General features: G+C 41.3%; 1 protein-coding gene across 5 annotated transcripts in view; it reads right to left on the bottom strand.

Annotated features, from left to right (window-relative positions):
• Positions 1–24696, bottom strand: part of SIK3 (SIK family kinase 3) — a 257867-nt gene that overhangs the window by 39337 nt on the left and 193834 nt on the right. For all 5 annotated transcript variants that reach the window (XM_065946250.1, XM_065946252.1, XM_065946251.1 and 2 more), the window contains exons 5-6: positions 12462–12586; positions 11707–11830 (exon numbers count right to left, since the gene is read on the bottom strand). In XM_065946250.1, the coding sequence (XP_065802322.1) occupies positions 11707–11830; positions 12462–12586 (249 nt within the window). The remainder of the gene's footprint in view (positions 1–11706; positions 11831–12461; positions 12587–24696) is intronic.

Genomic DNA, 24696 nt, shown 5'->3' with positions numbered 1-24696 from the left:
CCTCCAGAGGAGGAAATGGCAACCCACTCCAGTATTCTTGAACAGATGATCCCATGGACAGAGGAGCTTGGCAGGCTGTAGTCCATAGGGTCACAAAGAGCCGGACATGACCAAGTGACTAACACACACACAAGGAAACACCGTCACTGTCAGCTAAGGTCAAATCGATCTTATGAAGTGACTGTTTTAAAATCTAAACAGCGCAGACAAATGGTCTTGCAGTAAGGCATTTCTATGTATAAAGAACATATATTCACAATGAATATGCTGTCCTATAGATGCCTTTATGCACTGCATAAATGTTAAGTACAATCATACAAAATACAGGGTTTTTTTGTTATTACAATGAAATTTTGTTATATTGGACAGTACTAGAACAATGGTGCTGTAGGTATTAGAAGATTTTTACTCTTTAAGAATTAAATTTTGATACTTTCTTATCACAAGAGAAATACATAAACATTTCTAACTTTATTTAAAGTAATAGTCAATACCACAATTTTACACAATGAAAGAAATTAGATAAACTTGGAATTAACTCTAATGGAACTTACTTTATAATAATGTTGGCTGTTGTAAAATAGTTTACTCATAATAAACAAGCATTGAGATCAACTCCTCTAAGAGAAATGATACTGAGGAAAAAAATGTCCTGTTTTGAAATCAAATGTTTTTAGTTCTTTTGGGGAAAGAGAAGTGCTAGTCCCAGTACCAGAGAATTCAGTAAAATTCCTACAAGGATAGCCCAAAAGCAAGAGATCAGACAAGGAAGTGGAGAGTCATTTAAATACAAATTCTACCCCAAAACACTGGTTTCTGCAAATTATTGGAATGTTCTGGAATAGAAGAGAAGTTCCTTACATCTAAATCCTATGATACCCTTTCTGTGACTGAACAGAGTCGAAGGGAGATGACTTGGCACAATTTAGCAAATACTGGTGGGTGTTGGGAATCAGTAAACAGCTGCAAGGCTTTCTCTTTGAGTTTACCAAGTTCATCAACCTGAGACAGACTGAGGAGAAAACAACTGTTTCACCCACAGATCTCCATTTGTTAGAAAAATAACATATATTTCTTGATCTTTCCTTATTTTCAACTGTTTCTCTAGGTGGCTGAGACAGTGCCAGAATTAAGATTTAGAAATTAGGAGTCTCTGGTGTAAAGGCTGGGGGAAGCTTACATTACCTGTAGCCCTGACCTTGAAAAGATCCCAGCATGTTCCACTGTTTACACTAGAAGCTGTCCAATGTGCAGGTTACATCTTTAAAATAAAAATTTGTCGCTTATACTATCTTACTATTCAAATATATTTTAAGTCCTAATAGCAACCATTATACTGGAAGAAAATTCTGGCTCACTTTTACAGAATCCAATACACAGTACTTGATACTAACACTTTTTTTCCCCCGTAAGTGATCCAAATGGGCAAAGATATCCATTCCAGAACTCTCTTGATACTTGGAATCACGTGTCAGAAATGTACTCATTGAGAATTAAAATACAATCAAAGACACCTGGGTGGCTTCTGAAGCCAGCCTGCAAGGGCTCAAACAGCTCTGTCGCTGCCCGGCTGGGTGATTCCGGGTATGTTACTTAACCTTACCATGCCTCCATCGTCTTGTCTGGCAGGTGACAACAGGAGCCTACCTCATAGGGTTGTTTTAAATGTGAGATATCGACAGGCTAACGCAACAGTGTCTAGTACTGAGAAAATGTTCAATGGCTGGCTGTTAGCTATTATCCAAACCTTCAGAGTCTTTCCATCTAGGACATATTCCCTTACTCTCTTTTCCTGTATCGGAATGCTGCAGTGAGGAGACAGTGTGCCTGAAAAGGATAATAATAAAACGGGGCAGCACCCATATTTACCTCCTGGTTTTCTATTGTCTTAGGTGCAATCACAGGCAAGAATACTGGAGTGGGTTACCATTGCCTCCTCAGGGAATCTTCCAGACCCAGGGATCGAACTGTATCTCCTTCACCTCTTGCCTTGCAAGCGGATTCTTTACCTCTGAGCCACTGGGGAAGCCCCCCCCTCCACTCCAAGTGGCAGAGTGTTCCTTAAAAAGGTATGGAAGAACTGCTCTGAGGACTCTGAGTCCTTGAGTATATGGAGACTGACGGGCAAGTTACTTTAATCTCCTGTCCCAATCCCTCTAAACAAAGTGCTTTTAGCCAAGCAAGATGTTGTGTGGTTCTTGATGAGTAAGTCCATCAGGGCCAAGTTGTTTGCATCTAAGTGGAAGGTTTTTGGCAGTAGCTGCACGGTAGTCTCCATCAGAAGCATTATGTAAGCCTGGGTCTTGCAATCTGAGTGATAAAATGTTTATGCAGTATTACAATTAATTAAATCACAAATGACGTCTAATCAATACGGACTCAAAAACATCGTCCACAAGAGATCTCTATACACTTGCCGTCAGCGCAGTTTATTCCACTGTAAATTAATTTTCCTTCAGCTAAATAAATGACTGATCTTACTATATTTGCTAATAGGTGGTGTAACTGGTGAATAAGACAAACTAGGCTTTAATAAGTAGGCCTCTCATGGTTTTTAAAAATATACTGGTAGTGATTGAGCTTGATGCTCAAAATATTTACATTGATGGCTTCCCTCAGTGGGAGCAGAAGTCAGAGAAAGTATTTGCAAACACACGTGGCCAGGTCAGGTCTAATCTTCTGCAGGAACTCAAACAAACAAAACAAAACTTCTATAATTTAGGCTCAGGGTTTCATTAATACCTAACTGGGTCTCTGGGACACTCTGCGAAGTCTAACCCAAAAACACCAGTCTAGATCAAACATATTTTACTTAAGACATTGAAAGCCAACTCGATTGCAGATCAAACCCTTTTTGAACTAGAAATCACTTGATCTGGTCATTTATATAATAACCTATATAACAAAAGTACATAAAGCCAGTTAATAATTCAGATCATCAGTGATTTGATGATTACCGATCATTTTATTTACAATAATAAAATACAAAAGTCTGACAGAAGATTCTACAGGTAAGTGGTGATGATTCAATTTTTCATTAAAGAAAGACTTACTGAATGTTTACACCGTGCCAGTCACCTTTAAATTTTATGGAGGATGCTGCTGTACCTGTGAAACATAGTTCTGATACAAAGGACTCTGCACTCTAGGGGCGAGGAGAGGAAGACAGATACATAGTTACTGAACTAGGTGGTATGAAATCGACCCACCCCAAATAAATCCTTGTAAGTTTATACCCCTGTCATTCCAAACTGAAAGCATGTCTTTAGTATATCTCGGGATGTCCATGAAGGGAAGTTTGTATCAAACAAATAAGACCAGGCCCAGAAATACCCACTAACTGCGAGGGTACTTCATGCCACACATTACTGACAATGAAGAGATGCTTAGAATTCTTGAACTAACTATATCCATTTGTATAGTATGGCCTCCCACACAGCTGTACATATTCTGGAATTCTACTTGGCTAGAAGAAGCTAGACGATGGGGCCTTCCCCACTTGGCCACCCAAGTGCCCACTTTGAAAAAACAGCACTGTTCTCTCAGATCATCCCACCCTCGCCTTCTCCCATAGAGTCCAAAGGTCTGTTCTACACAGCATCGAAATATGTGTATTATCAAGTGTGAAACAGATCGCCAGCCCAGGTTGGCTGCATGAGACAAGTGCTCAGGGCAGGTGCACTGGGATGACCCAGAGGGATGGGATGGGGAGGGAGGTGGGAGGGGGGTTCAGGACGGGGAACACATGTAAATCCATGGCTGATTCATGTCAATGTATGGCAAAAACCACTACAATATTGTAAAGTAATTAGCCTCCAACTAATAATAAAAATAAATGGAAAAAAAAAAGAATTTTCCACATTTGTTATGATCCAAATAATCAAAGGCTTTAGTGTAGTCAATAAAGCAGAAGTAGATTAAAAAAAAAAAAAAAAAAAAAACACGACACTGGTTCAGCTGGAGTTTCTAGACCCTTTTGGCAGGAAAATGGATAAACTCAGTTCAAGTCTATGACAACAGCCTGAGGGGAAAAAAAAAGGGCCCCATTCTTTAGGACTCCCCCAATTACATCATCTTCCGTAGCACATTAACAGCAGACCCGACAGGCTGCAAAGTGGCTGGTTCCAGACTCCAGATAAAGAACTCACTTTGGGTCTAATAAGGTACAATTATGTCCAGAAACTAGAGGTGTAAGCAGAAGAAGGACTCAGGGACAGACTCTAGACTTCCTTTACATGAACTTGAGCCTTTCTGGTACCTAAAGGACTTCTAAGCCTAGAAAAGACAAAACCATCTGACGTGCCCATTTTCTCCCATGGCTTATCCTGACAGAACCCCTGAGGGGCCCGGGGTTCGGGCCTGTGATGGTGGGCGAGGCCAAGCACATGTCTGTCCCCGAGGGCAGAGAGAACACGCTGGTAGCATGGCAACTGTCCACTCATTTCCTAGACTGGGTTCTTGTTCCTTTTGGTACTTAATCTTACCAAAAAATGTTATTCCTATTTAGGGAATTACTTGTCCAGGATTGAAGACTGATCACGTTTAGGATAATTATATTGGTATTCTCTAAGTCTTTAAACTTTCCTGCTAACTTCTACCATGCTATAAATATTAGTTCTTTCTAAGTAGTGAAGATGTGGCACAGCTTATTTCTAAGTACTAACAGACTATGTGGCTGACGGTATAGTTAGCTATTCACCAGCATCCGCTGTCTGAAGCCACCTCTGGTAAGACTTGAGTGAAAATCTGCCGTGCTGCGGGGGTGGAGGGGAGAAGGGATCCCAGCTGCTCACAGGAAACACTGTGGACATTGGAAAAGCAGAGGAAGCGGTTTGTTTACCTCGCCCTTTCTTTGTAACAGTGTGGTGCAGTAGAACAAACACTGAGTGACAACTGACTTAGTCATTTATCACCTGTGTGTCTTCAGGCAAGTCAACTAAACTTCTTTAAACGTCAGCTTCTCAAACTTCATTGGCAAAATGATAAACCCTATGTGCCAATACCAACTCCAGAGTATAATTCAGTTCAGTTCAGTTCAGTCGCTCAGTCGTGTCTAACTCTGCGACCTCTAGCTCAAATTAGATCAAGTATAGGAAACACTTTGTAAACTTGAAAGCCCTAAAGCAATGTAAATTACAGTTACTGATATTATTATTTGAATTATTTGGTAGTAAGAAACCCATGCATTCATGCATGTATTCATTCATTTAACAGACATTTACTGAGTGCCTACCAGGACCCATGCACTGTCCTAAACCCAGGAATACAGCAATGAACAAAAACAAAACCTTATTACAGTCGAGAGGCAGTGAGGATGAGGGCGGGGACACAGTAAACAACGTCAGACAGTGATGAATGCCATGAAAAAGCATGAGGCAGAGTTATGGAAAGGGAACGAGGAGGGCATCAGGAGAGGCCTCTCCAAGGAGACATTTAAGCAGAAACCTCAAGTGAGGTGAGGAAGCCATGCGAATATCTGAGGAAACAAGAATGCATGCGCTTGGCAAGTGTGAGAAAACAGCAAAGACGCCGCTGTGACTGGAGCTCGGGGCCTAGAGCAAAGAAGAGCAGGAAATGAGATTAAAGACTGGGGCCCACCACAGTGCGCCCCATGTCGGCCATAATAATAATGACTTTTGGAATGGTTTTCCAAGTGTAAATGAAAGCCACTGGAGGGTTTTAAGCAGAATTCTATTTACTTACTGTTTACTAAATCCTACCACATGCCAGATACTCCGCTAGGCTAGACACAACTGTGAAAAAAAACATGTTTTGTCTTTACTTTCTCTAAGCTCACAGTCTGGTGTGGAAGACACAGAATGAAAGAAATTAGTATAGTGAAATGTTTGGGAAGTCCCATGTGAAAAGAAAGAATAGTAGACTAGATTATCTAGATTCTTATTTCTATCACATCTAACTTCCTGCTCAGCAATACAGGAGTGGGTAGTATGGGGTGGGGGGAGAAGCAGCACCCAGAAGGAAGGAATTGCTCCCCAAAACATAACTTTTTCAGGGAACTGGAAGAAACTTAGGGCGACCAGATGTAGAATGGGGTCTGGGGCTGAAGAGACAGGCAGGAGACAGGTCACAGAGGTATTTCCATGTCATTGTTTTTCAAACAGCAGTTATGTGATCAATCTAGTAAGTAATAATCAGTATTTTTAATGTAATAGAAGAAAATATGTTAGCGTGCACTGCATATAGTAAAGATGAATTTTGCTTTTTTTTTTAAAAAAAAGAAAACTTGTGTTCAGCTGTATATATATATGTATTTTCTACATCACAGTATAAAATGTATTTTTCACTATGGTCATGGTGAAAAATGAAGTCAGTGCTCTAGCCATGTTAAGGAGTGAAAGTTAGCCTAGAGGAAATGATAAACTACTGAAAAGTTTAAGTTGGAAAATGATACAAGCAGATTTGTGTGCAAGCATGTGTGCTGTTTGTTTTGACAAATATATTTTAGAAATACTACTCGTGCAGCCATGTGGAGGCTGCATTAGAGAAGGATAAGGCGGGAGTCAGGCATCCATTTATTTAGTTGTTATTTAATCCAGGCAAGAGCCACTACAGAAGTGTCTATAGGAGTGGAGGGTTGGGTGTTCAGGGTCTGGTGAGTGAGCAGTTGTGGTGAGGAGTCAAGGCTGGTTTCTGTCTTGGTCAGACAGTGATACCATTCTCTAAGGTTAAACTCAGTTTTGAAAATGTTTCCTCTAATGAGAGTTGAAGACATGCAAGTGAAGCTGATGGTAGCAACTGACTGGATATATAAGCCCCTCACCCCAGAGGAGAGGTCTGGGCCAGAGAGTTAACTGAGTGTTAACTCGGGACATCATGGCAATGACGAAAGCTATGAGAGTGAGTAATATGCTCAGAAAGATGGTGTGAAGAGAAAAGATTTACAGGATGAGCAGAGAGAGAGAATCTGGCAGACAAGGTGCAGTCAGGGAGACAGGAGGAAAACTGGAGAAAGTCGTGTCTGAGAAGCAATGGAAAAAAAGGTATTTTTGAAAAGCAAGGAGTGGCTGATTCATTTTGCTGTACAGTAGAATGTAACAGAACACTAAAGCAACCATGCTCCAATAAAAATTAATAATAAAAAAAGGAGTGACTCAATGATAAGAAAATAAACTCAATTAAAAAATGGGGAAAACACTTATACATATGCCAAAAAAGACACACAGATGGTAAATATGCATATGAAATGCTAACCATCGTACAGCATTAAGGAATTACAAATTAAAATAACAAAGGTACCACTTTACACCGTTAGGCCAGCAAAGACCCACAGCACTGACAACACCAAATGCCGCAGTGGGGAGCAGCAGGAACTCTCGCTCGCTCGCTCGTCGCTGGTGGGGATGCAGCATGGCACAGGTACTTCGAGAGGCAGTCTGGTGGTTTCTTACAAAACTAAATATGCTCCTAGCATATCATCCAGCAACCACACTCCCCGGTATTTATTCAGGTGAGCTGAAAACTTACGTCCACACAAAAACCTGCACAGGGACATTTACAGCAGCTTTGCTCATAACCGCCAAAACGTGGAAGCAACTAAGATGTTGATCAGTAGGTGAATGGATAAATAAACTGTGTACACCCAGAAAATGGAATATTATTGAACATTGAAGAGAAATGAGCTATTAATCCATGAAAAGACACAGAGGAACTTTATACGCATATTACTAAGTGAAAGAAGCCAATCTGAAAAGGCCACATACTACATGATTCCAACTATGTGACATTCTGGAAGAGGTAAAACTGTGGGGACAGGAAAATGATCACTGCCTGCCAGGGGTTAAGGGAGCGGGAGGGGGCGAATAGGCACAGTCTCTGTATGACACCAGAACCATAGTAAACAGTGGACTTCAGTGATAATTCAGTGTAGTGTCAATGCAGGTTGATAACTGTAACAAACGTTCTACCTTGGTAGATACTGCCAGTGGAAGAAAGCTATGACAACCTAGACACCATATTAAAAAGCAAAGACATCATTTTGCCAACAAAAGTATAGTCAAAGCTATGGCTTTTCCAGTAGTCATGTACGGATGTGAGAGCTGGACCATAAAATAGGCTGAGCATCAAAGAACTGATGCTTTCGAATTATGGTACTGAAGAAGATTCCTGAGAGTCCCTTGGACTGCAAGGAGATCAAACCAGTCAATCCTAAAGGAAAGCAACCCTGAATATTCATTGGAAGGATTGATGTTAAAACTGAAGCTCCAATACATTGGCTGCCTGAGGCAAAGAGCTGACTCATTGGAAAAGAGCCTGATGCTAGGAAAATTGAAGGCAAAAGGAGAAAAAGGCGGCAGAAGATGAGATGATAAGACTGCATCATTGACTTAATGGACATGAATGTGAGCAAACTCTGGGAGATAGTGAAGGACAGGGAAGCCTGGCGTGCTGCAGTCCATGGAGTTGCAAACAGTTGGACTCAGCTTAGCAACTGAACAACAACGAACAAATGATAGTGCAGGAAGCTATGAGTGTGAGGGGAGGGGGCGGGGGCGAACGTGGGAGCTCTCTGTACTTTCCGCTTAATTTTGCTCTGAACCCAAAACTGTTCTAAAAAATAAAGTTTATTTTTAAGAAAGAAAGGAAGCAGTGATGAATTTTTAGTGTTTAGCTCTAAATACTGCCATGCAGTCATTAAGATAAAGACTGAGGATATCTAGTAGATTAGGACAAGAGCACTGGTGATGTCTGTCAGAGCAATCCACTACACCCTTCTCTGCTTCCTTGTAGGGTAAACCAGAAAGAGTTGTGCCTATTTCCTTTCTCTCCATTTCCTTCTATTCTTTCTTGGTTGTATCTACATGAATTAGGGCTTTGTTCCTACTCCACCACCAAATCTGTACTTCAAGATCTCCAAATTTCTAAATCTGATATTCAGTTCTGTGTGGCTGTTAGCATTAACTGATGCTATCTTGGGCCCCTAGCCATTCCTCCTGTCCTTCTACTGACTGTGCCCCAGGACCGGGCCGTGTAGTAAATCGCTTCTCTGTGTCAAGGACTGTGTAGTTAATGGACGCTGTTTCATGACCATTGGGTCCAGGTGGCCTCTATGCTCTGGTATCACCAAATAGTGATGAAGATCTTGGCTGACATATTCCTGGTGATCATGAGACTAGTCACCCATTCAAAAATCTTGACTTAGGAATGTACTTCCTGTTTCTAAGCACATACCCCTATACTCGTAAGTTAACTAGAAAATTGTCCCCTTCGCAGTGTAGAGTACAGCTGCAAATGCTTCTGGATCGCTGTCTGCCTGATCCCACCCTGTGAGTAAGTTACCCTATAAAAAACTGACCCTATGATCAACACGAGGCTGCCTGCCTTGTTTTTCTGTCTCGATGCTTTCTTAGTATTATGGGGCACTTTTCATCCTCTCTGTCCTTCAACAAGTTCTATCATCTGACCCATCATGGGCACTCCACACCGTTCCTCATTCCCTCCTCCTTGAAACATCCTCTTCCCTTGTCTTCCATGACACAAACGCTCTGGCTTACCTTACTAACCACTCCTATGCTGATCCCCGTTCATGGTCCTGATCTCTGAATGTTAGCATGTCCCAGAGATTAACCCTTGGACCTTTTCTCGTCTCTACATTCATGGCCTAAAGTGTGATCTTATCTCAGAGCTTTAAATCTTATCTATACACTGATCATTCCCAAATGTGTATCCATAGCCCACCACTCCCAACCAAGTCCTACTAATTTCAACTGCCCATACCATAACTCAACTTAGATGTCTAATGGGCATCTTAAATGAACACATCTAAAACCTATCTCCAAAAAGGAAGCAGTCTTCTCTAGCCATTCCCATCGCTATTAGCAGTAAATCCATCCTTCCAGTTGCTCAACCCAAGAACCCTGTAGTTACCTTTAATTACTCTCTTTCTCTCAGATCAAATCCCATATAAATGTTGCTGGAGCCATACTGCCTAGGTTCAAATTCTAGTTTAGCCACTTAGTAGCTGTGTTATCTTGGGAAAATGGCTAAACGTCTCCTGGTTTCAGCTTTTTAACACCTATAAAATGGGGGCTAATCATCTCATGTATCTTATAGGGTTGTTAAAATAATTAAATGAGTTAATGTTTGCAAAACGCTTGGAACGGTGCCACAGAGTATGTATTATCTCTTCAATCTGAAGGCTTCTTACCACCCCAATCTCTACACTCCAGTCTGGGAACTAGCCACCAAAATCTCCTTACTAACTGGTCTTCCTCCTTCAGCCCTTGAATTTTTCAACCAAGAGAGTTGGCAGGGTCTTTTTTTTTTTTTTTTAAAGAACAAAAGTCACCATAAAATTCTTTCAATACTTTTGCATGCTTGAAATTTTTCAAAATAAATAATAAAAGTTAAAGAAAATCCAAAAGTCAGTTGATGTCATTCCTTGGTTAAAATCCTCTAATTTTTCATATTTCACTCAAGAGTGAAAACTAAGGTCTTTACACTGACTGACCAGGCCCTCAAAGTGAGCTTTCTCCTGCCCCTCTGACTGCACCTCTCCCATCCTCTCTCTCATTCCTTTCTAGCACAGAGGCTTCCATCCTGTTCCTTTAGACACTCATGTCTGTTATCTCCCCAAGGCCTTTGCCCTCTTGCTGTCCCCTCTGCCTGCAAAGCCCTTCCTCAGACTGCACAGCTCACACCCTCCCCTCGCCTTCTCGAAGTCTTCACCGAAACGTCTGTTTTTCAGGGAAGGGGTTCCCTGCCGTACCTTTACAAATAACCACCCACCCACCATTCCTAACCCACCGCCTGGCTCTATTTTATTTTTCCCATGGCTTTTTTCTAAAATGCATTTTAGAAACAAAATTTCTGATGTTGATTTCAAATGCAATTCTTGTTTTCTGTCTAAAACGTAATTCCCATGTGCTTACACTGTGCTCCCAACCCAGTTGACATACACTCTGTAGGTTGTACCTTTAACTGAAACCATGATGAAGCAAAACTAAACAGACTGCTTAGAGCATTGTCTCCAGAATCTCCCTTTCTTATGTGTGCATATAGATGGTGATGAGATACTGTAGATTCTGGGTGCCTGTTTTCAGTGTTACTTTTTTCGAAGAGCTACTGCCCACTCATTTAAAAAGTACTTTTTTATTTGAGTTGGGGGGATAAATGTCACAGAGGCAGGAAATGTAATATCAGCAAGACTAAAATGCAAAGCCTGCTTTCCCCTTGCCATTTATTACCACATCTCAATGGAGCTCCCAGTAAATACTGGGTTGGCCAAAAAATTTTACCATTTAAGTGTTATGGAAGAACCCAAATCAACTTTTTTACCAACCCAACAGAAATATTCTCCTGAAAAAGGGCAAGAGATAAAACAGAGATGAAATAGGACTATCTACTGCTCTTCGACTATGTGCTGGGCCTATTAACTCTCCACATTTTATTTAATTTAGTTCTCATAGTAGCGGTCCTCACAAAACTGCCAGCCTCTTATTAGTGAGGAAACCAAAACTCAGAAAGACTTAGTAATCTGCCCACCACACTAGCAGCCCTGTGTAGAGTCCAGAACCAAACAAGGGCAAGGTTATAGTCACTCTGTTTCTATAGAATCGTGCCTCCACAGGTTCAATTCAGCAAACTGTTAAATGGGCCATTTATACCCCATCACTCAATTCTGTGATAACTTAGCATGTCTACCGTTCTATGAACCCAGTCATAGCTGTGTGCTGGCATCTCCCTTACCTGTGGACATAAAAAATGGGATGCGAAACTTTCCACTCAACACGCGGGCCCGCAGATTCTGCAGTGTGCTCCCATCAAATGGCAGGGCCCCACACACAAGCACATAGAGGACGACTCCAAGGCTCTGCATCGCAAACAGAGAACATGTTTGATTAATCACCTCAGAGAAACAAGAGAGGTCATTATAGTATGTGTATGAAGAATTGGGGACGGACAGCGAAGCTAGGCATGCTGTAGTCCGTGGGGTCGCAAAGAGTCAGACACAACTGAGCGACTGAACTCAACTGATGAAGAGAGTGGTGAGTCATGCTCAAGATAATGGGACAAACATTTCCTTTTCTTTTTTTTTTTAATGAGAAATAATATGGGGCATTGTCAAGGCCAATCATCTTTAGAACAATTAGCATTCTTCTTTGCTTCCAGACATTAACTTTGGGGAACATATCTAGAATTTCTCTCAGTACTCATCCTAGGGAGAAGGCAAGTGGCAACAACAGAAATAATTTCTGTTCTTGGCAAGGGCATCCATCCAAGCTTGCCCTTGGGATTTTTTTTTTTTTCCTTTGCAGATGCAAAGGGGGAGGTGGAAACCTGTGGCTCAGTCCATATGACAAGGGTTGGAGAACAGACTTTGTACAAAGATTTGAAAATTCAAAGAATAGGCGATCCAGATCTCAGTCTCGTCCAGGATGAGAACAGCTGCCATCAGACTAGGGTAACTAACGCTGTGGGGAGAAGAGGCGGCAATCACATACCCAGATGTCCACTTTGGGTCCGTCATACTCCTTTCCTTCAAAGAGTTCAGGCGCAGCATAGGGCGGGCTGCCACACCAGGTCTTCAGCAGCTGCCCAGGAGTGAAGAGGTTACTGAAGCCAAAATCTAGAAAGACAAATGGACACCACTCATGTGATCTTTACCAGTGAAGACTAGTTTCTAGTCACTAGAATAAACATTCTGGATCCTTAAAAAAAAAAAAAAAAAGATTCTGGATCCTTAAGTTTGAATATCGAACGCGGAAACAGAACCTTTAGAAATTATATAACCAGCCACTTAAATTTAAAATAACACTGAAACAGAGATACAGATGGGCTGGAAAGTAAAAGATATCTGGTTAACCAAAAGTAAACATGATTGGTTTACATCAGTACCAAAATCAGTACCATTTCCTTCACAAATCTGGACTGAGGTGAGCGGTACCTTTAAGAACAAAACCAAAATTGGATAGATTGATAACAAGACCACATCAGAATCAGGAAATACATGTTAAGCCTACTCAACTGGACCCACGATTTTCAGATTATTTTTACTTCTTGTGACGAACACATTTGTGATCACGAGAGACACAGTGAACTTAAAAATTAGACAAAGTGACTTTATTACCATTAAGATGGCTTATTCAATGTAAAGAATATCCAGTCTATTTGCAATTAAACCAAGAACGTTTACATTTTATCTTCAACTTCCCCTTTTCATTTCTCCCCCTCCCACTGTGTGAAGAGAGAGCAGAAGGGAGATTGGAGGGTACAGAGTGAAGAGGAAGACTAAGAAATTAAATGAGCAAAGACAGCAACCAAAGGACAGAGTCTCACTGACTCAGAAATACTTCCATGCACACAGATATTTATATCAACGACTCCAGGTAAGGCAGGCTGAAGCTCCCTCCTTTCCCAGGCCTACCATATTCCCACATTCCCAGCGCTTCTCAGAAGCTCCTCTCCCTCTCCTAGTTTTACTCCCAATGACAACTCTGCCTCCATTTGTTGTTTGCTCTTCTTCTTCCTCCAGAAGGTGTTTTCTAGTAAGGCACGTGCTGATTTTGGCTTTCACTGCTTCCCCTATGTTTTCTCAGGACCAACTCTTCTGGGCCCATAGCTTCCACCATCATCAATCACATGTTTGGTAATGATTCTCCAAATTTACAGCTCTGACCCTGGTACCACTCTTAAGTACCTGATGTGGCCTTCTAATACGTGCCTGGGAACAAACATCTCAACCTCGCCATTTTCCAAAATCAAACTGCTCTTCCAGAGATGTTCCCATGTTCATTCATGGAGTTACCACTGCCTTACTAGGAGCACTGGGGTCTTCGCTGGCTCCCTCTCATTTCCATTTCAAACTGGGGGTAAACTTTTACTGCTTCTACCCTGTGTCCTGAACTTACCTCCTTCTTTCCATTTCCATTCCCCCATCTCAGTTCATACTCTTATTATTTCTCATCTTCTTGACTGACACTCTTGCTTACTACCCTTCACTTGCCTCTAAGCCCCCCACTGAAAGCAGTGAGCATGACACACATCACACCATGCTCCTCCTTACTCAGAAACATCTGGTGGCTCCGTTCTGCTTACAGAAGGGTCCAGCTCCCTTCGCAGCCACCCAGCTCCACCCTACATTCCGAGCCCATTCCCGGGCATTCCAGCATGGCGAGACCATTCACATCCTGTGTTTATGTGCTTCTCTATGCTGCTTCCTTTCTGTGCCATGCCTTCTCCTTTCCTTGCCACTTTAGAAAGAGCACTTATTTTCAATGCCCAGTCAAATATTACTTCCTGTATGAAGCCTTCACTGACTCCTACTACAAAACACCACATCAGTGGCTTCCTCCTCTGAGCTTCCCTGGCCCTTTGTTTGTACCTCTACAGCCCAATCACAAGCCTCATGTTATATTTAGTTGTATCATGTGTTTATATCCTCCACTAGTCAGTCAACTAGGGACATTGTTTTATTTATATTATTCTCCAGACAGTATTTTCATATATAGCAGGGACTCAAGAAAGGGCCACTAAATTAAACTGCAATAAAATTGCAATAAAAGCACTAGGCCAATCCTCTTGTCACCTCCTGGCTACTGGAGCCTTTTTAGACTGACTGGCAGCTGGCCAGCTCCTATGGCCTCTACCTCCTAGTCAGTCCTCCTAAGGTTGCAAAAAACCCAGTGATCACAAGGGGCTTAGAGGTCAGGGCCATCATTAGCATCACCAGAGATATTTCGACAAGAGAAATAAGTACTCTCATTCATTAACGCAAAACAAATGCCTCATCTGCCAAGTCTTCCTGAGTCTCCTCGAAGAAACGTCCTCCACGTGCTCTGCATTCCCTCATTACTTTGTATTCTTTTTGTTAATCCCACATATAAACATCTCATTTTTCTAGCTCCTTTAAAAACATACTATCCTATCTCTTTAGGCTTCCCAGGTGGCGCTAGTGGTAAAGAACCCGCCTGCCAATACAGGAGTTCGATCCCTGGGTTGGGAAGATCCCCTGGAGAAGGAAATGGCAAGCCATTGCAGTACTCTTGCCTGGGAAATCGCACTGTTAGAAGAGCCTGATGGGCCACAGTCTGTGGGGTCACAAAGAGTCGGACAAGACTGAGCATGCACACACACACATCTCTCTAGTAGAGGTCCACCCCCTCTCTACCCAATTCCTTAAAAATACTTTTTTTCATCTCTGACTCTCATATTACTTAACATTTGGTTTAACTTAAACACAGTAGGTGCTTAACAAATGTTGAGTTGAATGCAACTACAATTAAAGCCCTACCAACTAACCTATGACATTTGAAGCCCAATCATTTTATCAGTTGAAGTCTTTAACTTTAACCTGTTTTTCTTAAGAGATTGAGGATAGGTTGCTAAAAATCCCAACAAAGGCAATTCAACAGAGCAGGTACTTTGGCACTTATTTAGGAAGAGGACTCTTGATGTATCTTTAATTTGTTGGCAAAGACCTTCACCGGATCCTTTCCCACGACTAGCCTTTCTCTGCACAATGAGGAAGACATGTTGATCGAGACTGTAATAATTGATGGGCTCTGATGTTGGTGTGATTGGATAGCAAAGTCCAGAAGAGAAAGTCATGGAGTATTCTGCTTGTGTTTTGAATGGAGAATGCCACAGGGCAAGCAATGAATTAAAACCACTTGATTTTGAAACTTCCTAATAAGCAGTTTAAAGTATATAAGGGAAATTTGTCATTTTGAACTATGAATGCTCTATCTACAATTAATCACCTTTCTACTCTTTTACCCTGCTGAGGAGGAGAAGGTACAGAGCAAGAACTTTTTTTTTTTAATCTACCAAACAGGAAATCTTTACAAAGGAAACAATATCAAAGGAAACCATCTTCAGCAATGGCTACAGGCTTAGTTGCTATTAGGTGTTTATATGAAAAATGAGTGTGCAAGAATGAATGACTGATCAGGGTCTGACATCTAAAGAGGCCACATGGGGGAAACACCTGTTTCCACAGCATGTTATAGCCACACAGCTGCTTTCAACAGCTAGACCCAAAGACTGACAGCAAGATTCAACAACCACCACCCCTCCACCAGCTTGCCTCTCTTTCCTGTTAAAGAGCAAACAAAAACCCTTTAGTCTTGTAAATGTGTCATGGGTCTCCTCTAATCACTCCATATATTGCTCTTACTCCTAACCCTAAGGGTTTTGCACATGTAAGCAAAATCTGCTTCACCCTGCTTGATATGACACTTTCCCTGCCATGAACACCAGCTTCCTCCAATGAATGATCCTGGCAGAGGCCAATTCATCCTTTTCTTCTTTTTATTATTTTTTGTTGTGCTGGGTCTTCATCACTGCTCACGGGCTTTCTCTAGTTGCTGCACACAGGCTCTAGGCACACCAGTTTCAGCAGCTGTGGTCCCTGGGCTCAACAGCTGTTGGTTTCAGCAGCTGCAGCACACAGATTCAGTTGTTGTGGCTTGAGGGTTCTAGACTGTGGGGTTAGTTGTGGGTACACAGGTTTAGCTGCTCCATGGCCTGTGGAATCTTCCCAGACCAGGGATCGAACTCATGTCCTCTGCATTGGCAGGCAGATTCTTATCCACTGGACCAGCAGGGAAGTCCCAATTCATTCTTTAACTTACCAAACCTAACAGAATCTGACCCATCCTCCCACTTCAATACCCATATTATTATTATACATTCAGTGTTACTGAAAGCATACTGCTGTCGTGTCTTCACTAGTGCCTCATCACAAGTGTTACACATTAATCTTCAATACAGCTATGCAGCCACTAAGACAAAAATTCTGGCCAGTTCACTGTCCATTCAGCAAAATTATAACTTATTTTCTGAACATTTAAACTACTAAGTGAAGCGAATTTGCTCAGTTGTGTCCGACTCTTCGCAACCCCAAGGACTGTAGCCCGACCAGGCTCCTCTGTCCATGGGGATTTTCCAGGCAAGAATACTGGAGTGGGTTGCCATTTCCTTCTCCAAGAGAAATCTCAAATTAATAACATATGAAATCTGGAGCTCACTGTGAAAGTTTAATTCCTTCTAATCAACACTTTAGGAACTGAATAATCAGGAAGAAAAGAATTCCTCCTCTATTCTTTCAGCAGCTTACCTTTGTTGAGGGGGAGGGGTTTGCTACCCATAGTAAGACTGGCAGGAAAAAATGAAAGCAGTTAAAATTCAAACCAGTCTATTTGGGGTTTTACTGTAGTTTAGGGAAGGCTGAAGGGACTACTAGTGGGATAGGTGGGGAACAGACAAGACATGGAACAGAATTACTAAGATTTGTGTTGGTTTTAGTTATCTACACATGCAGGCAAATGAAAAAAACTGCAAGATGACCCAACCCGGAAGCAGAAATTCTCATGAAAATTTTAAAGCAATGGTTAAAAAAGAATGAGGGAGTATTCTTGCTGGCTTGGATCAGAAATGTCAAAGAAGCAAGGGAAGAAAAGCTTTTAGAAGTTAAGTTTGATCAGTTACCTTGATCCTAGAAAACCATATTTCCTTTCAATGGAATGGGCTTGTTCATTTTATTTTGGTTCAGCAGCAAGCTGGAATCAAGATTGCCGGGAGAAATATCAATAACCTCAGATATGCAGATGACACCACCCTTATGGCAGAAAGTGAAGAGAACTAAAGAGCCTCTTGAGGAAAGTGAAAGAGGAGACTGAAAAAGTTGGCTTAAAACTCAACATTCAGAAAACTAAGATTGTGGCATCTGGTCCCATCACTTCATGGCAAATAGATGGGGAAACAGTGAAAACAGTGGCTGACTATTTTTTTGGGCTCCAAAATCACTGCAGATGGTGACTGCAGCTATGAAATAAAAAGACACTTGCTCCTTGGAAGAAAAGTTATGACCAACCTAGACAGCATATTAAAAAGCAGAGACATTACTTTGCTAACAAAGGTCCGTCTAATCAAGGCTGTGGTTCTTCCAGCAGTCATGTATGGATGTGAGAGTTGGACTATAAGGACAGGGAGGTCTGGTGTGCTGTGGTTCATGGGGTCACAAAGAGTCGGACATGACTGAGTGACTGAACTGAACTGAAAGCTGCTCTTAATCATAATGTCTTTCAGTGTTTACTAAAGCTTTTTATTCTTAATGTCCCCATCAGGGGCTCTAACTAAGTACTTCCATTTCGTCACTCATGTATTTAAAACGTATTTCTGGAACCCTTTAATCAGTAGAGCAATGTGTTGGTTCCTATGAAAGAACCGAACGCAGAAAAGATATATTCCTACTGAAGGAATCAAAAAAGAAAGGAGAACTTAAGTTGAGTGGACTGGATCTAGAAAAGCACAGGGGGAATACGGAAAGGGTTTTTTTCTAAGTGGTGGTTGGGGAAAAGCAGAGCAAAGGCAGATCATTTGGAACTAGTAAGCTAAGTTGAAGCAACAATAAAGAAACTACCCTAGGTATGATGTAAGGTTCAGAGGTATATGGCAAGAAACAACATGACACAGTAGCAACAGGCCAGACTTTGCAGTGCTGGAGAAGACTCTTCAGAGCCCCTTGGATGGCAAGGAGATCAAACCAGTCAACCTGAAAGAAAATCAACCCTGAATATTCATTGAAAGGACTGATGCTGAAGCTGAAGTGCCAATCCTTTGGCCACGTGATGCAAAGAGTCGACACATTGGAAAAGACCTTGATGCTGGGAAAGACTGAAGGGAGGAGGAGAAGCAGTGTCAGAGGACAAGATGGTTGGATGGCATCACCGACTCGATGGACATGAGTTTGAGCAAGCTCTGGAAGATGGTGAAGGACAGAAAAGCCTTGTGTGCTGCAATCCATGGGGTCACAAAGAGTCAGACGCGACTGAGTGAGTGAACAACAAATACAATACGTGGTCTTTTGTGACTGGCTACTGTCAGTTATGGGGCTTCCCAGGTGGCTCAGAGGTTAAAGCACCTGCCTGCAATGTAGGAGACCTAGGTTCAATCCCTGGGTCGGGAAGATCCCCTGAAGAAGGAAATAGCAACCCACTCCAACATTCTTGCCTGGAGAATCCCATGGACAGAGGAGCCTGGTGGGCTACAGTCCACCGGGTCGCAAAGAGTCAGACACGACTGAGCGACTTCACTTCCACTTTCACTGTCAGTTAGCATAATGCTTTCAAGGTTCATCCACATTGCAGCATCTACCGGTAGTTCATTCTTTTTTTTTTTTAAGTTATGATATTCCACGGTATGAACATACCACATGTTATGTATCCATTCATCACTTGATGGATATTTAGATTGATTCTATTGGTAGGGGGTACTATAAATAATGTTGCTATGAACATTCACCTAACTTTTTTTGTGGATGAATGTTTTCATTTCTCTTATATATATATACACCTAGGAGTGGAACTATTGGGTCATATGGTAACTCCATATTTAACTTTTTCAGAAACTGCATGGCTGCAACACTTTACATTCCCACAAACAATGTACAAGAGGTCTAATTTCTCCACATCCTCCCTGACACTTATTACTATCTTTTTATATTTTTTAAATTACAGCTGTTCTGGTGGGTGGGGTATCTTACCATGATTTTAATTTGCATTTCCCCGATAGCTAATGATGCTGGGCATCATTTCATGTGCTAATTGGCCATTTGTGTATCTTTTTTGGACAAATACCTATTCAAATCTTTTGCCCATTTTTAGATTGCATTGTCTTTTTATTTTCCTGAGCACCATGCAACATGTAGGCTCTTAGTTACCTGACCAGGGATTGAACCTTGTCCTCTGCTGTAGAAGCATGGAGTCTTAACCACTGGACCACCAGGGAAGTCCCTGGATTATCTTTTTATTATTAAGTTGTAAGAATTATTTATATTCTCTGGATACAACTCCACAGACATGATTTGCAAATATTTTCTCCCATTTTGTGGATTATCTTTTCACTTTCTTGATAGTGTCCTTTGATGCTCAGAAGTTTTTTTAATTTTGATGTCCAATTTACCCAGATTTTCTTTGTACTTATACTTTCAGTGTCATATCTAAGAAATTACTACCTAACCCAAGGTCACAAAGATTCACCCCTATGTTTTCTTCTACAAGTAGTTACTTAGTTTTAGTTATGCAATGAGCACCTGTGAATCCACCACCCAAATAAAAAACTGGTATCTGAATAATTACTTATGTCAAATCATAAGCAGTACTCATTCCGTTTCCTATGTCCTCTTCCAACCACTGATTTTCAACCCTGTAAGCACATCAGGATTACCAATGTATTTAGAGTGATCCACAAACTTCACCTCAGACCTACTGGATCTCCTGGAAATAATTTAGACATCTGAATGTAAACAAATAAATAAAACGACTCTTCCTGAAAATGTTTGAGAACTCTTATGGCCATGAAATGGTTGAATGGCATCACCAACTCGATGGACATGAGTTTGAGCCAGCTCTGGGAGTTGGTGATAGGCAGGGAAGCCTGACATGCTTCAGTCCATGGGGTAGGGTAGCAAAGAGTTGGACAAGACTGAGCAACTGAACTGAACTGATGGGCAGTGAGGAATCACTGAGACTTCTGGTACAGGCAGATGTAGTAATATTAACCTGAAAGCAAGACTACATTAAGTATGAGGTGGGACTTCCCTGGTGGTCCAGTGATTAAGACTCCACGCTTCCAATGCAGGGGATGTGGGTGATCCCTGATCAAGGAACTAAGATTCCACATGCCGTGTGGCATAGCCTAAAAACTAAAAAAAAATTATAAAAAATGTATGAGGAGAAGTAGAAGGCCTGTGAGAAAGTAGAAAATGAGACAGTGAAATGAGTGAAAATGAAACAACTCAGAAATTATTTTGACAAAAGCCTGGACAGTACTTGAGGGGAGATAATACATTGGATAAAAAGGAGGGAAAGGTACAGAGTATTTGATTTGGGAAGAAAAAGATTTTTTTTTTTCTTAATTTAAAAAGGTGAGAAGTTTGGTTTAAGAAGGTGAGAAGAAATTCAAGTGATGCTCTGACAAATCGAGGTGTAGTAAGGAATGGATAGAAGTTTTTTGAAAGAATAAGCAGTGAAAAAGGAATGGCTGGGAATTATGGTTTAGGACACCCATAGGTACTTCCTATGCTATAGGTGCAGGAACAGAAAAAGGATGGAGCAGAAGGGAGAGAGAGATATCTTATCATTATAACAGGGGAGCTGAGAGAGGAGAAAAGCAAGTCAAAGACGGAAAAGGTGGTCTGCAGCAACCATACGATGTCGTCTAAGCGCTGTACAGGTACTTCTACCTGAGGGAAAACTATGACCACACATAAATACTTGAGACTAGAAATGGTATAACTTCCCCTCAGAAGTTTTGTTAATTTGTCTTAAAAGAAATGCTAAGTCATAGGAATGAACTATGAACATAACCCAGATTCATTCTGAATCATCTAGAATGTCACACTATGAATAAGATAAGACATTTCTTACTAAGTTGGATGACAACCAATTAATAATTCTGAACTCGGAGTAAATTCATTCAGGGTACTGAGAAATGAGCAATGTGGGCCATGCAGTCGAGCAGCAAGGACTCTGGTGAGTCAGGCATCCCGGGCTGCCCTGGATCTGTCTCTTCCAATGCTGCAGCTTTCCCATTTGTGCAGCTCCTGGAATTCTATGGAATACAGTACACATATTTCTCAAGCGACTCTCCATCAAGTGCTGTGTTACAGAGTATGTGTGTTGTATGTCTGTGTGTGCTCAGTCGCTCAGTCGAGCCAGCCTCTTCGCAACCTTTTGGACCACAGCCCACCAGGCTCCTCTGCCCTTGGGATTTTCCAGGTAAGAATACTGGAGATGATTGTCATCTCCTCCTCCAGGGGATCTTCCTGACCCAGGGATTGAACCCTCATTTCCTATGTCTCCTGAAGGCAGATTCTTTACCGTTGAGCCACTGGGAATTAGACGAGCATTATTTTTATTTCACTTCTGGGAAAGTGAGGGTCATTAAGCATCATGTTCAAATTCAAAGGTTAAAAAAAAAAAGACTTACTAAGAACAAGATTCAGCCAATAATGCCAACCTGGACGCCCTCAAAGTACACACTGTGCTTTTAGCATCATGCATATGTTTATACTGAGGTAAATGTACCTCCCAGAATTATTTTTATACTACTTCCAAATTCCCCAGTTATTATATACTACTGCTTTTCATTTTATTCTTGACTGCCAATCCTTTGCTACACTTATGTAATTCCCAAAGGCATACAAGCCTTGAAACATACTATTTCTTAACAAGTTGCTTTAAAAACAGTGCATAGAAAAGACAGCAGGCACTGTATAAAACTGGGGAAAGGATTAATTTCTCAATAAATGCCATAGGCACATCTGATTTTTCCTATGGGAAAAAATTAAATAGGACACTTTCCTTGTATCATATTCTAAAATCAATTCCAGGTAGATCAACTTAATACAAATGGTGAAACTACAAAGTTTTTTTAAATAAAGTAATAAGGAGATTATAGCTTCAGGAGATAGAAAGATTTCTTAAACAAGAAGCAAAAGGCACACATCATAAAGATAGTAAATTTGGTTACATTAAAATTATACTAAAATGTGTATTCATTGAAAGATATTTTAAAGAGAATGAAAGGAGAAATCAGGAAACAAAAGAGTTATTTGTAACACATAAAACAAAAGACATGTTCTTACTATTGAAACAAAAACTCCTATAAATCAGTAAGACAGACAACCCAGTAGAAACATGGGCAGAAGACATTTTTTTAGCAGACACTTAAAAAAAGTGAAAAGACATAAAAGGAGTCCAATCTCACTATTAAGATGAAATTAAAAACTAAATCTACAATGAGATAATCATTACACACTCAGTGGTTTGGGAAATATTATAAAGTGTAATAATATCCAGCACTACTAAATATAAAGTGAATAGCTAATAGGGACCAACTGTATATAGCACAGGGAACTCGACTCAGGGTCCTGTAATGGCAAAGTATGGAGAAAAAAATCCTAAAAGGAGTGGATATGTGGATATGTATAGCTGATTCACTTTGCTGCATACCTGAAACTAGCTGAAACGACTACAGTTGTAAATCAGTCAGTTCAGTCACACAGTTGTATCCGACTCTTTGCGACCCCACAGGCTGTAGCACGCCAGGCCTCCCTGTTCATCACCAACTCCCGGAGTTTACTCAAACTCATGTCCATTGAGTCGGTGATGCCATCCAACCATCTCATCCTCTGTCATCTCCTTCTCCTCCCGCCTTCAATCTTTCCCAGCATCGGGGTCTTTTCTAATGAGTCAGTTCTTCCCACCAGGTGGCCAAAATATTGGAGTTTCAGCTTCAGCATCAGTCCTTCCAATGAATATTCAGGACTGATTTCCTTTAGGATGGACTGGTTGGATCTCCTTGCAGTCCAAGGGACTCTCAAAAGAGTCTTCTCCAACTCCATAGTTCAAAAGCATCAATTCTTCAGCGTTCAGCTTTCTTTATAGTCCAACTCACACATCCATACATGACTACTGGAAAAACCATAGCTTTGACTAGACGGACCTTTGTTAGCAAAGTAACGTCTCTGCTTTTTAATATGCTGTCTAGGTTGGTTATAACTTTTCTTCCAAGGAGCAAGCGTCTTTTTATTTCATGGCTGCAGTTACCATCTGCAGGGATTTTGGAGACCCCCAAAATAAAGTCTGTCACTATTTCCACTGTTACCCCATCTACTTGCCATGAAGTAATGGGACCAGATGCCACAATCTTAGTTTTCTGAATGGTGAGTTTTAAGCCAACTTTTTCATTCTCCTCTTTCACTTTTATCAAGAGACTCTTTAGTTCCTCTTCGCTTTCTGCCATAAGGGTGGTGTCATCTGTATATGTGAGGTTAGTGATATTTCTCCCAGTAATCTTGATTCCAGCTTGTGCTTCATCCAGCCCAGTGTTTCTCATGATGTACTCTGCAGATAAGTTAAATAAGCAGGGTGACAACATACAGCCTTGACATACTCCTTTCCCTATCTGGAATCAATCTGCTGTTCCATGTCCAGTTCTAACTGTTGCTTCCTGACCTGCATACAGATTTCTCAAGAGGCAGGTCAGGTGGTCTAGAAGTCCCATCTCCATAAGAATTTTCCAGAATTTGTTGTGGTCCACACAGTCAAAGGCTTTGGCACAGTCAACAAAGCAGAACATGTTTTTCTGGAATCCTCTTGCTTTTTCGATAATCCAATAGATGCTGGCAGTTTGATCTCGGGTTCTTCTGTCTTTTCTAAACCCAGCTTGAACATCTGGAAGTTCATGGTTCACGTACTGTTGAAGCCTGGCTTGGAGAATTTTGAGCATTACTTTACCATCATGTGAGATGAATGCAACTGTGCAGTAGTTTGAGCATTTTTTGGCACTGCCTTTCTTTGGGATTGGAATGAAAACTGACCTTTTCCAGTCCTATGGCCACTGCTGAGTTTTCCAAATTTGCTGGCATATTAAGTGCAGCATCATCTTTTAGGACTTGAAATAGCTCAACTGGAACTCCATCACCTCCACCAGCTTCCTAAGGCCCACTTGACTTCGCATTCCAGGATGTCTGGCTCTAGGTGAGTGATCACACCATCGTGACTATCTGGGTCATGAAGATCTTTTTTGTGTAGCTCTTTTGTGTATTCTTGCCACCTCTTCTTAATATCTTCCACTTCTGTTAGGTCCATTACCATTTCTGTCCTTTATTGTGCCTATCTTTGCATGAAATGTTCCCTTGGTATCTCTAATTTTCTTGAAGAGATCTCT

The sequence above is a fragment of the Muntiacus reevesi genome, chromosome 9 (genome assembly GCF_963930625.1).
Source record: "Muntiacus reevesi chromosome 9, mMunRee1.1, whole genome shotgun sequence".
Lineage (NCBI taxonomy): Eukaryota > Metazoa > Chordata > Mammalia > Artiodactyla > Cervidae > Muntiacus > Muntiacus reevesi.
The sequence above is the reverse complement of the archived record's forward strand: the minus strand, read 5'-3'. Positions and strand labels throughout refer to the sequence as shown.